The sequence below is a fragment of the Geotrypetes seraphini genome, chromosome 2, assembly GCF_902459505.1.
Source record: "Geotrypetes seraphini chromosome 2, aGeoSer1.1, whole genome shotgun sequence".
Lineage (NCBI taxonomy): Eukaryota > Metazoa > Chordata > Amphibia > Gymnophiona > Dermophiidae > Geotrypetes > Geotrypetes seraphini.
Genome location: NC_047085.1, coordinates 338,406,181 through 338,421,322, shown reverse-complemented (window position 1 = coordinate 338,421,322; position 15,142 = coordinate 338,406,181). Strand labels below are relative to the sequence as shown.

Here is a 15,142-nt window from a genome sequence, read left to right as displayed (position 1 = left end):
GTGACCCATCTGCACTCGTCGCTGGCTCGGCTCATGATGGTCCTCCTAGGTCACATGGCCTCCACGGTTCACGTGACTCCTTTTGCCAGACTTCACCTCCGTAGTCCTCAATGGATTCTGGCGTCCCAGTGGAACCAAGATCGGTACCCTCTCTCTCGATGCATTGTCATGACTCCTTTGTTGAGGAGATCTCTCCATTGGTGGATGCTCTTTCCAATCTTTCCAGAGGATTTCTGTTCCATGCACCTCCTCCGCAAAAGGTCCTCATGACGGACTCGTCGACCTATGCTTGGGGGGCTCATCTGGATGGTCTGCGCACCCAGGGTCTTTAGTCCAGTGCCGACCGCCTTTGTCACATCAATCTTCTGGAGCTTCGTGCAATTTTCCTCGCTCTGAAAGCTTTTTGTCACCTACTTTGCAACCGAGTGGTGCTGATTCACATGGACAACCAGGTCGCCATGTATTATATCAACAAAAGAGGAGGCACGAGGTCCAGGTCCCAGTGCCAGGAGGCGATGTGGCTCTGGGATTGGGCTGTCCGCCGCAACATATTCATTCGAGCTGCCTACATTCAGGGCCAGCAGACCCATCTGGCGGACAAGTTGAGTCATCTTCTGAAGCCTCACGAGTGGTCCCTCCACTCCGTAACACTGTGTCAGGTGTTTTGCTTGTTGGGGGACTCCGGACGTCGATCTGTTCGCGTCCCCCCTCAATCACAAGTTGCCCCGCTTCTGCTCCAGGGTTTATACCCCTCTCAGGATCGAGGCGGATGCCTTCCTTCTGGATTGGACGAACGAGTTCCTGTATGCGTTCCCTCCATTCCCTTTGATTCTGAGGACTCTCGTCAAGCTCAAGTCTTCGCATGCCACCATGATTCTGATAGCTCCTCGGTGGCCCCGGCAACCATGGTTCTCCCTTCTTTTGCAATTCAGTTCCAGGAACCTCTTCCTCTGCCTGTTTTTCCTTCTCTGCTTACGCAGAGTCAGGGTTCTCTCCTTCATCTCAACCTCCAGTCTCTGCACTTAACAGCTTGGTTCCTCACAACTTAATACCCTCGTTCCAGCTCTCCCAGCCTGTTCTGGATGTTCTGGAAGCGTTTTGGATGGTGTCCACTTGCCAGTGTTACCATCAGAAATGGACCCGCTTTTCTTCCTGGTGTAACAGAACTGGAAGTAAACGCAATTAAGTACCCAATACAAAGCACCCTCAAAATTCTGGGAATACAATTAGACAGATGCTGCACAATGCAGACACAAATTCACAAAATCATACAAAAAGCATTCTTCACCATGCGAAACTTAAGAAAAATAAGAGAATTCTTTAACAAAGCTCAATACAGGATCATAGTCCAATCCCTTGTACTAAGTATTGTAGACTACTGCAACAGCCTCTACCTACCATGCCCAAACAACTACAGACCGTTCAGAACACAGCCCTCAGACTCATCTATTCCCTTAGCAAATTTGACCACATCACCAATGCTTACCTAGACTCTCACTGGCTACCGATAAAAGCAAGAACCCAATTCAAACTCTACTGTCTAATATTTAAAGTAACCCATGGTGCCGCACCCATTTACCTAAACAACCACCTATACCGTAACCTCTCACCCAGAATAAGGAGAATTCAGAGCCTATTCTCAATGGTACTCGACGCAAGAAACTATACGACAACCTTCTAGCGACACAGGCAGCGAAAATTGACCCTACCATCTCCAAGCTGCTGATCAAAACAACAGACATTAAAGTGTTCCGAAAAGAAATCAAAACACTTTTATTCAAAAAACACTTCCCATCATTCTAACCTCCTTCCTATTCGCACATGCAGATTCCCCCGTGAATACTACCCCTATAGTAACACCTAATCAATTCTTCAAACCTTATCACCAATATATATTCAGAAACCCAAATAAGCAGCCACTATCTGTAACCAGAAAACTGCTTCCTTCAAGTTATGTAATTCTCTTCTGTAACCTGAATGTGTTGTTATTCTCTACTGTAACCAGTAATATACTTGCTTCTTTGTTATGTAATTCTCCAGGAAATGTAACCTGTAATATACTTACTTGCTTTGTTTTGTAATTCTCCTGGAAATGTCCAGATATCTTCTAATTTGTAATCCGCTTAGAACCGCAAGGCACAGGCAGAATAGAAATCACTAATGTAATGTAATGTAATGTGCTACTTGACAGCAGGAGCCAGTCTGCCTCCTTGTCGGCTGTCCTGGATTATCTGTTGCACTTGTCTAGTGCTGGACTCAGGTCCTCTTCGGTTCGAGTCCACCTTAGTGCTATTGCTGCTTTTCATCAGCCGATTGACAGAAAGCCTATCTCTGTTCATCCTGTGGTTTCCCGCTTCATGAAAGGACTTTTCCATGTTCAGCCGCCCTTTAAACCTCCTCCGGTGGTTTGGGATTTAAATGTGGTCCTTGCACAATTGATGAAACCCCTGTTCGAGCCATTGGCGTGGGCTCACTTGAAGTATCTTACTTGGAAGGTTGTGTTCCTTATTGCTCTAACTTCAGCCCGTTGGGTCAGTGAGCTTGAAGCCTTGGTAGCGGATCCACCTTTCACTGTCTTCATCATGATAAGGTGGTTCTCTGTACCCATCCTAAGTTCTTGCCTAAGATTGTTTCTAATTTTCACATCAAGCAATCCATTGTTCTTCCTGTGTTTTTTCTGAAGCTCCATTCTCATCCTGGTGAGGTGGCTCTGCATTCTCTTGATTGTAAGCATGAGCTGGCCTTCTACTTGAAGCGCACCGCTCCTCACCGTACTGCTCCCCAGCTGTTCATCTCTTTCGATCCCAATCGCTTGGGTTACTCTGTTTCTAAGCGGACCATTTCTAACTGGTTGGCCGCTTGTATCTCTTTCTGTTACTCTCAGGCTGGTCTCTCCCTACCGGGTCGAGTCACGGGCCACAAGGTCAGAGCGATGGCGGCGTCTGTTGCTTTTCTCCGCTCGACTCCCATCGAGGAAATCTGTAAAGCTGCCACTTGGTCCTGTGTTCATACGTTCACCTCGCATTACTGTCTGGATGCTTTCTCCAGGTGTGATGGCTGCTTTGGCCAGTCTGTTTTGCAGCATCTGTTCTAAATTGCCAACTTTCCCTCCTTCCCATTATAGTTAGCTTGGAGGTCACCCACATGTAGAGAATATGCTGCCTGCTTGTCCTGGGATAAAGCACAGTTACTTACCGTAACAGGTGTTATCCAGGGACAGCAGGCAGATATTCTCGCAACTCACACACCTCCCCGTGGTTGGCTTCTTTGCTTGCTATCTGAACTGAGGACACGCTGAGGAGACGCATGCCCTAGGCAGGGCGGGAGGGGCACGCGCGCATGCGCGGGCCAATTGCAAGCCTGAAGGTCTTCGAGCAAGTCTGCTTGCGAAAACGTCCGCTAGGGGGCTCCGTCGGTGACGTCACCCATATGTAGAGAATATCTGCCTGCTGTCCCTGGATGACACCTGTTACGGTAAGTAACTGTGCTTTTTGGCATATTTTAGGTTCTTTAGTGGACCCTACTGTAGATCCACTTGTGGGGCTTATAAAACCTGCTAGGAGATTCTGTATGCCACTGGTTCAGAGAGTATTTGTGGTGAATGTTGATTACCTGGACAAAGCTTGTATTTTTAGTGAACTGTGGCATTCCAAGGTAAGCTGCAGACCATGACAAGGAGCTGTCAATAGGCCAATTTTAGATATACCATAGAAATTGAATTTGAACACTTTCCAATCTGGATATATCATTTCCAGTAGTATTTTAGAAAAGGAGTTGCCTTTTCTTAAATATATGCACCTACCTGTATGTTGTGGCTACATTTGGTGAGAACAACCATTTTACAGTCAGTGGAGGCAACTAGGAAACATGCATGTCTAAGTTTCAGTACTTAGTGGGACTGATTCTATCGTATAAATGTTTAGGTTAGGTGCTTCTAGGCACCGTAATCACAGATGCCTAACAACACCTAACTTAAATTTGTGCACAGTTGTTTTTTTTTTTTTTCTTAAATGGCATGGTAATTGACCACGCCATTAATAAAACGATTTAAAAAAAAATTAATTTGGGTTACACGCAGAATACCGCACACTGCCTAGTGATACCTAAGTTAAGGCATCTATCTGAAAAGTAGGCATGATTAGAGGCAGAGAATAGGCGTGGTTGACTTATGTGTCACTAGGCATCTGTGTTAGGCACCAGGAAAACCCTGGTCTAATATACCGGCACCTATCACACGGACGCCTAGAGACACCTAAGCATGCCTAAGTGCCACTAAGTGGCGCCTAGCAGATAATTGACAACTATACTCACTGGCGCCTACAAGTTAGGCGCCATTTATAGAATTGGGCCCAATGTGTCTAAGTTGGTATTGCAGAAGTTACGTGGTAATACTTTTAAAAAGAATAAGAGGAAATATATTTTTAATTCAATGAATAAATAAATAGTTAAACTCTGGAACTCATTGCTGAAGGATATGATTATAGTAGTTAACATATCTGGGTTTAAAAAAGGTTTGGACAAATTCCTGGAGGAAAAGTTCATAATCTGCTTTTGAGAGAGACATGGGAGAAGCCATTGCTTACCCTGGAATTGGTAGCATAAAATGTTGATACTATTTAGGTTTCTGACAGGTACTTTTGTCCTGGATTGGCCACTGTTGGAAGCAGGATACTGGGCTAGATGGACCATTGGTATGGCTGTTCTTATGTTCTGAGATGTGTATATTTACCATTTTGGAATCCTACATGTCTAACTTTTCCAGTTTAAGTACTGAACCTGCATTCATTCAGCTGAAATGATTTTAGGTGGAACGACACAGGTGGGCTGATGCGCACAACCTAATGCTGGTGATAGAGCTGGTTAGCGCTGGCGTTAATCTGCACAGAATGTATGCTTTAATGGGGGAAACGTGCATGACAAAGATTAGTGCAAATAGTATTTAAATATAGTCAAAGCACTCTCCGACACACGTATGCTGTCAAAGGTTGTCACTATTAAAAAAATCATCAACGTCTTCTGTCGTTTCAAGCTGCAATACGGAATAAAAATTTGAATTTTGTAATAGCGACCCCCTTGCTCATATCAGCATTTTAGGAGACAATTGAAAACGTGTTTGTTTACAAGATTTTTATTCAACTATATATGTGCAGTTTTTTTATTCTATTTTGTAAACTGCATAGTACTTAATGGTATTGCGGTATAGAAATATTTTATGTTATGCTAATGAGGTCATTTTCTATTCCCTCCCCAATGCTCAGAGAACAGTGCAGAAAACAAAGCTGCCCTTAGCGCTGGAAACCTAATACCAGTTTGGAGTTGGTGTTAGGGTGTTTGAAAAGAGGATTTCTATGATATCTCCTTAAAATCTGCCAGCTTTGATTGAATTTGGAAGCAGAAGGAAGCCCCTGGTAGCCCCTAAGCAGCGAGAGTGAGTGAGTCCAAGCAAAGCCAAAAATGGTGCTTGTTTTCTGTGATTAAATATAAGCCTACAGTGGAGAAAAATATTGACAGACTTGTATTTAAAGCTGGCACCAATGTATGCGCCACATGTGCCAGATGTGTTTAGAATTGAGAAGCTGTTTTTCTGTGCTGTTCCTGCACTATTCCCGGATGCTATAGCTCTGGAGTTTTGAGCATCGGCCCATGGGAGATTAAGGGGGCAATTTCCCCATATCTCTCCTGTAGAGTGCTGCTGAAAACAAGCTCTTATTATAAAACCTGTACATACCCAGAAGCAACTGTAAATCACAATGCTGATTCTCTGTGATCATAGATATGCATTCCCTTTCTGAAATGGAGACTATGTGAATAATTTTTGCTCCTGCCCTAGTCCCACCTATACATTTCTTATCTTCGTCATTTAAACATTGTTCAGCTTAACATGTGTAAATCCCGACTTTCTGAAATTGGGGTTTCTCAGTTTGGGGTATCCATTTAAATATTGATATTTTGCATGTGTAAACTGTGACTAGGGCTCCTGAAATAAGGTCCTCTAGTTTATTCAAAATAATTGTCATTTCTGTATATGTCACTTGAATAATAGAGGGTTACAACACAGAATGTGTCGGCAGTCATGCAGGAATATTTGGTATATTTAAGGAATGAGAGTGGCCCATGAATAAAGAAATGGAAATGGGAAATGTGACTGAAAGCTTGAAATGAAAACAGTGACACTGGTGCCTTTATTCATACAGTGCGAGTGATAAAGACCATAAGGAAACCAAGTTGGGCACTGAAAAGCTTTTTCCCCCCTCCCCCTTGTGTTCTACTGCCCCCAGCTATCATTGGCAGTTTACAAACCCATAGTATTCTCCACTATGCTTTTTAAAATGTGATATTATGACACATGTTCATAAGAATTTGAGTAGTACAACACTACGAGATGTAATGTAGCTTCGTAGAGTACACCCCAGGAGGATGAGGTAGAGGAAGGTGTGCAGTTCTTGTTGGTGAATTGGCATGCAGGTAGAAGGCTGGGCACAATGGCTGCTTTCTCCCACAGATCTCTGACCTTCCTGAGGTGTTGCTCAAAACAAAAATAAACTAAAAAAGGATAATTTAGAATACAGTTGTTCGATTGATTTTTGGTTTAAAAAAGAACGACCATATTAGTCCATATTATCGTTTACTTCATTGGCAGCCTTTGGAGACAAGAGAATTATTCAAATTTTCCTGTATCTGCTTTAAGCTGATATCGGGATTGTCTCCAGCTTATCTTTTTCCTCATTTTGTGTTGCATAGACCATCAAGAGAAACTAGAAACTTCTACTTATTTGCTTTGCCAAAAATTAATGGGTGTAGATATAAAACCTTCTTAGATAGGACCCTAGCATTTCAAGCTGGTAGGCAACAATCTTGGTTAGGTAAATGTATTCAGAAAGCTATGTTATCCTATTGCAGTCTTCGGAAATTAATTAAGACCACTTTGTTTGATAAGTTTATTACTTAATGAGTTTTATTATTGAAATTCTATTTTACAAATATTTGTATTTTTTACTGTATTATTGCATTTCGCTGATTGTCCAGCTCTTTTTAGTGTAAAATGCCTAGAACTTTTGGTTATGGCGGTATAAAAGAATAAAGTTATTATTATTATTAATAAATGCTTCATTCTCAGGTTTATTCTTTTATAAGCTAAAATGAGCTCTATGTAATTAAAGCATTTGAAAGACCTGTGTCCTGGAGCCTAGCGTTTTTGAATGCAAAAGTATTTCCTTAAGTTCTTTCAGTGTTGTGATGGGCCCCTGGCTGCGTTGCCAACCCAGCTTCTGGTCACAGGCAATAAAAAGCAAGTTGCTCTGTGCTAAGGTTTTTTTTTTTTCCTCTTTAGTGTTACGAGTACATTTTGCTGTGTTTTGATTTAGAGCTTCTAAGATATTTGAAGTTCAGAGTGTCTCTCCCTCTCTTTTCATTCAGGTATTTGGATCCAGAGAGCAGAAGTAATGAAAGATCAACATGGAGGCCCAGTCTCAGAGCAGCACCACTAGTGAGAAGAAGAAAGTTGAGAATTCCATGGTGAAGGGCTCCACTCGATCAGATGTCAGTGAGAAGGCGGTAGCCTCCAGCACAACTTCCAGTGGTGAGTAACAGCAGGGATTTGCTTGCTGCCGACCTAAGAGCAGTGTATTTTTTTCACGTTCCCTGATTTTCATGTGTATTGAGCACATGCGCTTACAGTCGTGCTTGTTCTGAGGAAGGGCTGAAGAAATTTATCAAACAGGGATGTAAAGGAAAGGAGGAATTGGGGTGGGATGAATGTAATCACCTCGGCTTTTGCTTCAGATGCACAGTTTAACTCTTGTTAGTAGTTTGGGTTTGAGCGGCAGGTAGTAGAAGTTCTGCAGAGTTAATTTTCTGTACCAAGGAAGAATTTGCCATGATTTTTCAAAACAGAGTTTAGTATACTTCAAAGTTTGCTATTTAAGGATGATTTTTTTGCCAGTCAGTGATCAATAATCATATCTGTGCCTTGGTTTAAAGTGTGTAAAAGAAATATGCAATGTAGCATAGATAAATGGCCGATTTCCCTTATTCCCTTTTGCCTCTTTGCACATCTTTCCCCACATCATTTGTGGTTTTCATGGTGGGCTGAATGCAGAAGGGAAGTCTTCTTCAAAATAAAATCCCGTGCCAGCAGGTGCTATATTTCCAGCTATAATAATCCTCCTTCCTGCTGGCATCGTGGCATGTCTTCTTTGTGTTGTTCAAAAAGCAATAAAAGAAAAGAAAAGTAGCCCCCACAAATGGAGCAGGAAGCAAGGAGCAAGAGTGGGGACACAAAGATGCCTCTTATTGGGTAAAAAACGCGAAGACAAAGTCTCAAGTCTGCAAATAATTTATTTGTACATATGGTTATCACATTTCCACAATCAGATGATTGTTTACTGTTGCATTGTATATAGATAGAGCATTTTAACAGTTTTACTAGTGTTTCATTCATGGTTTAAATTTGTGCTCAGGATAATACACCTATTATCCTAATTTTCCCTTATGTTCTGTACTACTTTTATAGATATTTTTATATTCTCATATAGGTATTGTATAAGCATTTTAAATATACATCCAATTTTATGTATGTATTTGCATATTTATGCTTTATGAGTTAGTATATTATGATTTTTCTTTATATTTGTTTTTAGACTCCTGATGAAGACACGGTGGGGTGTCGAAACTGGCTGTGTTTGGGTCATTGTTTAAATTTTACTAATCATTTGCGGACTTGAGACTCTTTGCTCTTTTTTTTTTAACTAAAGGAGAGGCATCTTTGTGTCCCCACTCTTGCTGTTGGCTTGTTTCTCTGTGATGTTTCATGCTACTAGAATCTCTCAATAAGAGAGTAGAACACATAGAATGGAGCCATGGGACTGCCCTCCTAAAATTGGTTCTTACGACATTGTGGTTGTAGAGCATTTATGAAAAGATTTTGAATACATGTCTTACCAGGAATAGTTACTGATGGAATGCGTTGCCAGAGGTTGTGGTAAGAGCGAATAGCGTAGCTGGTTTTAAGAAAGGTTTGGACAATTTCCTGGAGGAAAAGTCCATAGTCTGTTATTGAGAAAGACATGGGGGAAGCCACTGCTTGCCCTGGGTTGGTAGCATGGAATGTTGCTATTCCTTGGGTTTTGGCCAAACATGTGGAGGTTAAGCCACTTCTCAAAAAACTCTTGCTAGACCCTACCTGCCCCTCAGACTATCGTCCTGTCTACCTTCTTCTGTTCTATCCAAGCTACTTGAGCGTGCTGTCCTTTCCTTCATTGCTGCCTTGACTTCTTTCATCCCGACAGACTCTTGATCCTCTTTAATCTGGCTTTTGCCCCTTGCACTCCACAGAGATTGACCTTACCAAAGTCTGCAGTGACCTACTCCTAGCCAGATCTAAGGGCCTTTACTCTTATCCTCATTCTTCTTGACCTGTCTGCTGCTTTTGATACTATTAATTACTGCTTAGTCCTTCATACGCTGTTCTCACTTGGAATTCTGCAAATCTGTCCTCTCCTAGTTTACCTCTCCCATCGCACCTTTAATGTATATGCTGGTGGGTCCTTCTCTGCTGATATTCCGCTAGTTGTTGGTATATCCCAGGGCTCTGTTTTAGGACATCTTCTCTCCTCTCTCTATATCTCTTCCCTCGGTGCTCTGATTTTTTTTATCCCATGGCTTTCAGTATCACCTATATGTTGATGATTCACAGATTTACCTCTCTACACCTAAGATTTCACCTAAAATCCGAGAAAGTCTCACTGATATTGCTGCCTGGATGTCCCACTGCCACCTGAAACTAAACATGTCCAAGACGGAACTGCTCCTCTTTCCTCCTAAATCCTCTTCTTCCCTCCCTCCCTCCATTCTCCGTCTCTGTAAGTAATACTATTATCCTTCTTGACTCCTCTGCTCATATCCCGGGAGTCATCTTCAACTCCGACCTATCATTTTCTACCCACATTCAACAGACTGTTAAAGCCTGCCACTTCTAACTCTAAAACATCACCAAAATGTATGCCTTCTTCTCTGAGCACACTATCTGGACTCTTGTCCACACTCTCATAATCTCACGCTTAGTTTACTGCAATCTACTTCTAACAGGTCTCCCACTGAACATGCAATCTGTGCAAAACTGTGCTGCATGATTTATCTTCTGCCAACCTCGCTACACTCAACTCACCCCTCTCAAATCTATTTACTGGCTCCCTATCTGCCTTCACATACAGTTCAAACTTCTATTATTAACCTACAAGTGTGTTCGTTGTGCAGTCTCTAAGTATCTCTCATTTCTTCTCTCTCCTTATACACCTCCCCAAGAACTCCGTTCCTCAGACAAATTGCTTTTATCTGTACCCTTCTCCTCCACTTCCAATTCCAGACTTCATTCCTTTCAGTTCTTTACCCCCTATGCCTGGAATAAACTTCATGAATATATCCGCCACAGTTCTTTCCTTCCCTCATTCAAAAGTAGGCAGAAGACCCACCTTTTTGAGATGGCTTTCAACTCATGACCCTATTCCTTTCTACCTTCTGCTCACCACTCTAGCCAGAAGTTTAACCATCCCCTTTAACTGTAATCCCTACCTTGCCATCCTGCTTGACTGTCTTGATTGTTTAGATTGTAAATTCACTTGAGCAAGGATGGTCTCCTTTGTGACTCTGTACAGCACTGTGTACATCTGGGAGCACTGTAGAAATATTAGTAGTTCTAGTAGTAATAAGGAGAGGAAAAGGAATAATGAGAGAGAATTCAGCAAAGCCCATGTTTAATGTTCTTCTTAATGCATTTGAAATGCATTTCAGGACAGTTCAAAATATGATCATTTTTTCAGTGTTAAACTAATGTGAGAGCAACTTCCAAGCTCTTAGGGTAAGAAGAAGAATCGTTGACTGTCCTGTATGAAGGGAGTCCATACTAGCTCAGCTAAGGGATTAGCTGTCTTAGTTGAATAGTGGAATATTTGATTTGGAGCACAAAGGTTGCAACTCTAGTCCTGAAAGAATAAGCTGCCAAGAGCTCCATCAAGGAGTAAAACTGACAGAGGAGAAAAAACCAGATTAGGTCAAACAATGCATTCCAGAGGACATGGTTTGCTGAAGTTGACTTTGTCAAGAATACTTCATCTTCATTTTTGTTTTGGATACTTGCAGTGGCTTCCCAATACTATATTTGCAGCAACCTCATCTTTTATTGAGAACTAACATTATACTCGAATATAAACCCATCTGAATATAAACCAAGATACTATTCCGCCCCCCCCCCCCATTTTCAGGGGAAAATTGGTAACTCAAAATTAAATCGAGGGTTTATATTCTACCATTCCACCCCTTACCTTCCTTGTGGTGCCCTACCACCCTCCCTTCTTTCTGGTAGTCTCCCCTCTCCTCCATCACTGCAAGCCCCACTGAACTGACAAACCTTTGTTGCTGCAGTCAGTGCGTGTCCGCATCCCCTTTGGACTGGAGTTGGCATTCCCTCCATCCTTCCGTTTCAAGCGAGAATAAGCCCTCCCCAACCCTTCCATGATATCCTGGTGGTCTAGTGGTGTGTTGGGGCAAGAGCGATTCCATTCGCTTTTGCCCATTCTTTCTCTGCAGTAAAAATGACTGCTCCATGTGAGACTGCCACCGGAAGCCTCGTTGGCCAGAAGCTTACTGTCCTCCCAAATTAAATTTAGAACTAACAATTTAAAAGATTGTTTTCAAAAAGCAAACAAAAACTGAGCTGACCCTGTGACTCAGCTGAGATGTAGAATACTGGTGATCTTATCTGATTGGCAGCTACAGCCAAACTTGAAGGTAGGGAATGAGAAAGCAACTTTTAAACATTAAACATTGACCATTGCTAAGTGAAGGAGTGGCACTAATAAATAGTCTTAGAGAAGACTTCCTTCTTGATTGCCATGGGCAGTCATCTGGAGTAATTGAGGGCCAAAACTCTCCAAACCTCTTTCATGTAGATTTGATTATCAAGCATATCAGATATGGAATTCTCTAGCTAAACAAATTCAAATTATTAGTTTATTCTCTAATTTGTAAAATGCCAAAAGCTTATCTTTTTAAAATTAATCTGTGTCTAATTCGACTTAGGCACCAGTAGGCGTCATAATGTTAGGTGCTGGTATATTAGACCAGGGCTTTCGTGGCTTGATTTACCAGTGCCTAAGTCATACCATGCCTATTCTGCATCCCTAACCACGCCCACTTTTCAGGTAGACATCGGTAGGTGCTGCTTTGAGTTCTGCATGGAACTCTTGATTGTTTAAAAAGATTTTTTATGTTATTTTTTTAATGTCGTGGTCAATTACATTGTCAGTTAAGCTAATTGATCAATTTTAAGTTCAGTGCAGAATTCAGCTAGGCATCCTCAGTCTAGGTGCTACTTATAGAATTAGGCCATTTAGTTCCAGTCTTGGATTTCTGATAACCCATCCTGGTGCATTATGAGACCTGCAGTGCTGAGTTTGATGGGTAGAATCAGGGAATATAGATAATACACTAAACAAGATTGGTAAAAAGGCTCCCTCCAGGTACGAGTTATAATATCATATTTTTGATAGAGCTAGTGTAGACCAGTGTTCCCCAACCCTGTCCTGGAGGACTACCAGCCAGTTGGGTTTTCGTGATAGCCCTAATGAATATGCATGAGAGAGATTTACATATAATGGAGGTGGCAGGCATGCAAATCTGCCCCATGCATATTCATTAGGGCTATCCTGAAAACATGAGTGGCTGGTGGTCCTTTAGGACAGGTTTGGGGACCACTGGTGTAGACAATTGAAAATGATACTGACAACATCTGATTTCAGAACAGTATTGCAAGCTTTGATCTTATTTTCACTAGATTATTGTAATTTCCTATTTTTAGGAATGCTATAGCCTATGATTATAAGGGGGTACAGAAATGTTCTCGCCTAACTAACTTCTAAATTCTGAGCATTATTTTGCCACTGTTGCTGAAAAAAAGTGTTGTTTTATTTTGCAAAGTGCCAATTTGCAGAATCGTAATGCTATGTTTTGACATTATTTCAAATCATTGATTGAACCATGTCAATGAAAAGTGTAGAATTTTCAAGTGTGGAACTCCGAGCTGTCATGAAGTTCATATTCCTGCAGAAGATATACGATACAAACATTGAGTGACAAATGCCCATTATACTTCACAGTGAAGAAGTGGCGTACAAACTTTCAGCATGAAGATTTCAAAGACCAAAAATGCAGCAAGATCTGAGAGGCCTAAAATGATGTTAACTCCTGAAATGATTCACTATGTCCATAATCTGATTTTGCAAATATGTCCATAACCTGATTTTGTAAATATCGGCTAAAAGAATTGCTGAGACACTACAGATATAAAGGGAACTAATACACGAGCAGCTGGGTATGCAAAAGCAATCAGCCAAGTAGATGCGCAAATGCTTGAATGCTGTCGAGAAACGACATTGAATGGACGCTTCCAAGTTGATTTTGAAGAATTTTCAGCAAGCTGGTGCCATCTTTTTGGAACAGCTAGTTACTGTTGATGAAACATGGTTACATCACTATGATCCTGAGATAAAACAATCTATGCAATAGTGACACTCAGGTTCTCCAAGGCCAAGAAATTCAAGAGCAACAGTAAAAGTCAGCATGAAAGGTAATGACAATAGTGTTTTGGGATCAGGAAGGTGCTGCCTATCTTCCAAGGGGCCAAACAGTTAATGCAGATTACTACTGTAACTTGCTGTGCCAATTATTGGAGAGGAAAGTTGCGGAAATTTGTTCTCTTTTTGCAAGATAATGCATCTGCTCACAAGGCTGGCAAAATGATGGATGTTTTGATACAGTTGGGGTTTCAGTGCATAGACCATCCACTCTACTCACCAGATCTTGCGACATCTGACTATTTTCTGTTTCCAAATCTTAAAAAGTGCGACAGTGTTCGAGTGATTTGGAGATGATTGCAGCAACAGAGCAGTATTTCAGTGACCAGATTATCAGTATTTTTTGTAAGAATTTGTCATCATGTGACTGGGCCAAGCAGTTATACCCATCACATATCCAACTCCAGGCACCTTGGTTCTCTGTTAAAACGCAAAACATACAGGGTTACATCCATACATCACACATTCCATTAAAATTCTTGACCAGGACTTCCCAGTTTCTCCTGGTCATCCTCTGGGTCCTTCCTGGACTCCATCTCTCCAGGCCATCTCTCAAGTCCTCTCTCTGACCCTCCATTGGCTCATCAGGTCTCTGACAGCTTCCAGTCCTATTTAGCGGTCCCTCCGCCGGTTGCCACCATGGTCCCTCCACGGATGTTCCTTAGAACTCTGGCCAATGCTCCTAGGGTCTACCAATACTGGTGCCATTACCGGTCTCTCCGCTAGTTGCCACTGTCTCAGCCAGTCAGCTGTCAATCCTTCCCCCATAGCCTTGAACTCTTACAACTTCTCAGTTATCTTATCCTGCACACACACACTGAGGGCTCTCCCAGCCCCTCAGTTGTCTTATTGCAGACGCATGCACTTAGGATTCTCCTTGTGGAGCCACTGCCAGTCCGACACTCCCTTGCCTCTTGGGTCACCAACACCTGGATTCTTCTTCACCGGTCATCAAGCCTAAGCTACTTCATCAACTCCAGGCTTTACCAGACCCTTCGACTACTTCTTAGCTCTTTATTATCAGTGTATAGGCCCCCATGGACTCTCCCACCACTGGACTTCACTAAAGGGCTTTCCGCTGCTGCACTGGGCCCCATGCAGCAGCAGCAAATCAGCATGGCCTTCAGGGCTTACTGGGAATTCAGCCAGAGACCAACATCCCTCCTCCTGAGGATCACCCAGCTCCCGAAAGAGCTTCTTGCATTTTTTGAGCTCTCTTTGCTGGGAGCTGTTCTTTTCAGCACCACAGTCCATTCAGGGTGAGTGGACAGCTCCCAGTAGCACTTGCAGCTGTTATGCAAATCAGCTCTCCTCTCAGGCTCAATGAATTCCACTTCTTGGGCCCCTTTCACTGGCAAGTGACAGGTACTTCACCCTGTCACAGGCTTACAGAAACTTCAGACATGATATGCCAAGTGTGTTGAATTTAGGGGTGAATATGTGGAATAACTGATAAGTTTCATGGTTCCGTGTCATTCCCTTCTTGGCTGGGCTCAGAATTTTTCAGCACCCCC

At 42.3% G+C, this 15,142-nt stretch overlaps 1 protein-coding gene across 3 annotated transcripts in view; it reads left to right on the top strand.

The window, feature by feature from the left end:
• The window catches only part of GLI3 (GLI family zinc finger 3), a 560,226-nt gene that overhangs the window by 56,796 nt on the left and 488,288 nt on the right, over window positions 1–15,142 (top strand). For 2 of the 3 annotated variants that reach the window (XM_033930274.1, XM_033930275.1), the window contains exon 1: window positions 7,456–7,579. In XM_033930274.1, coding sequence (XP_033786165.1) covers window positions 7,456–7,579 — 124 coding nt within the window. Of the gene's footprint in view, window positions 1–7,416; window positions 7,580–15,142 lie in introns of those variants that run through there. The other variant, XM_033930273.1, reaches the window with a different exon arrangement.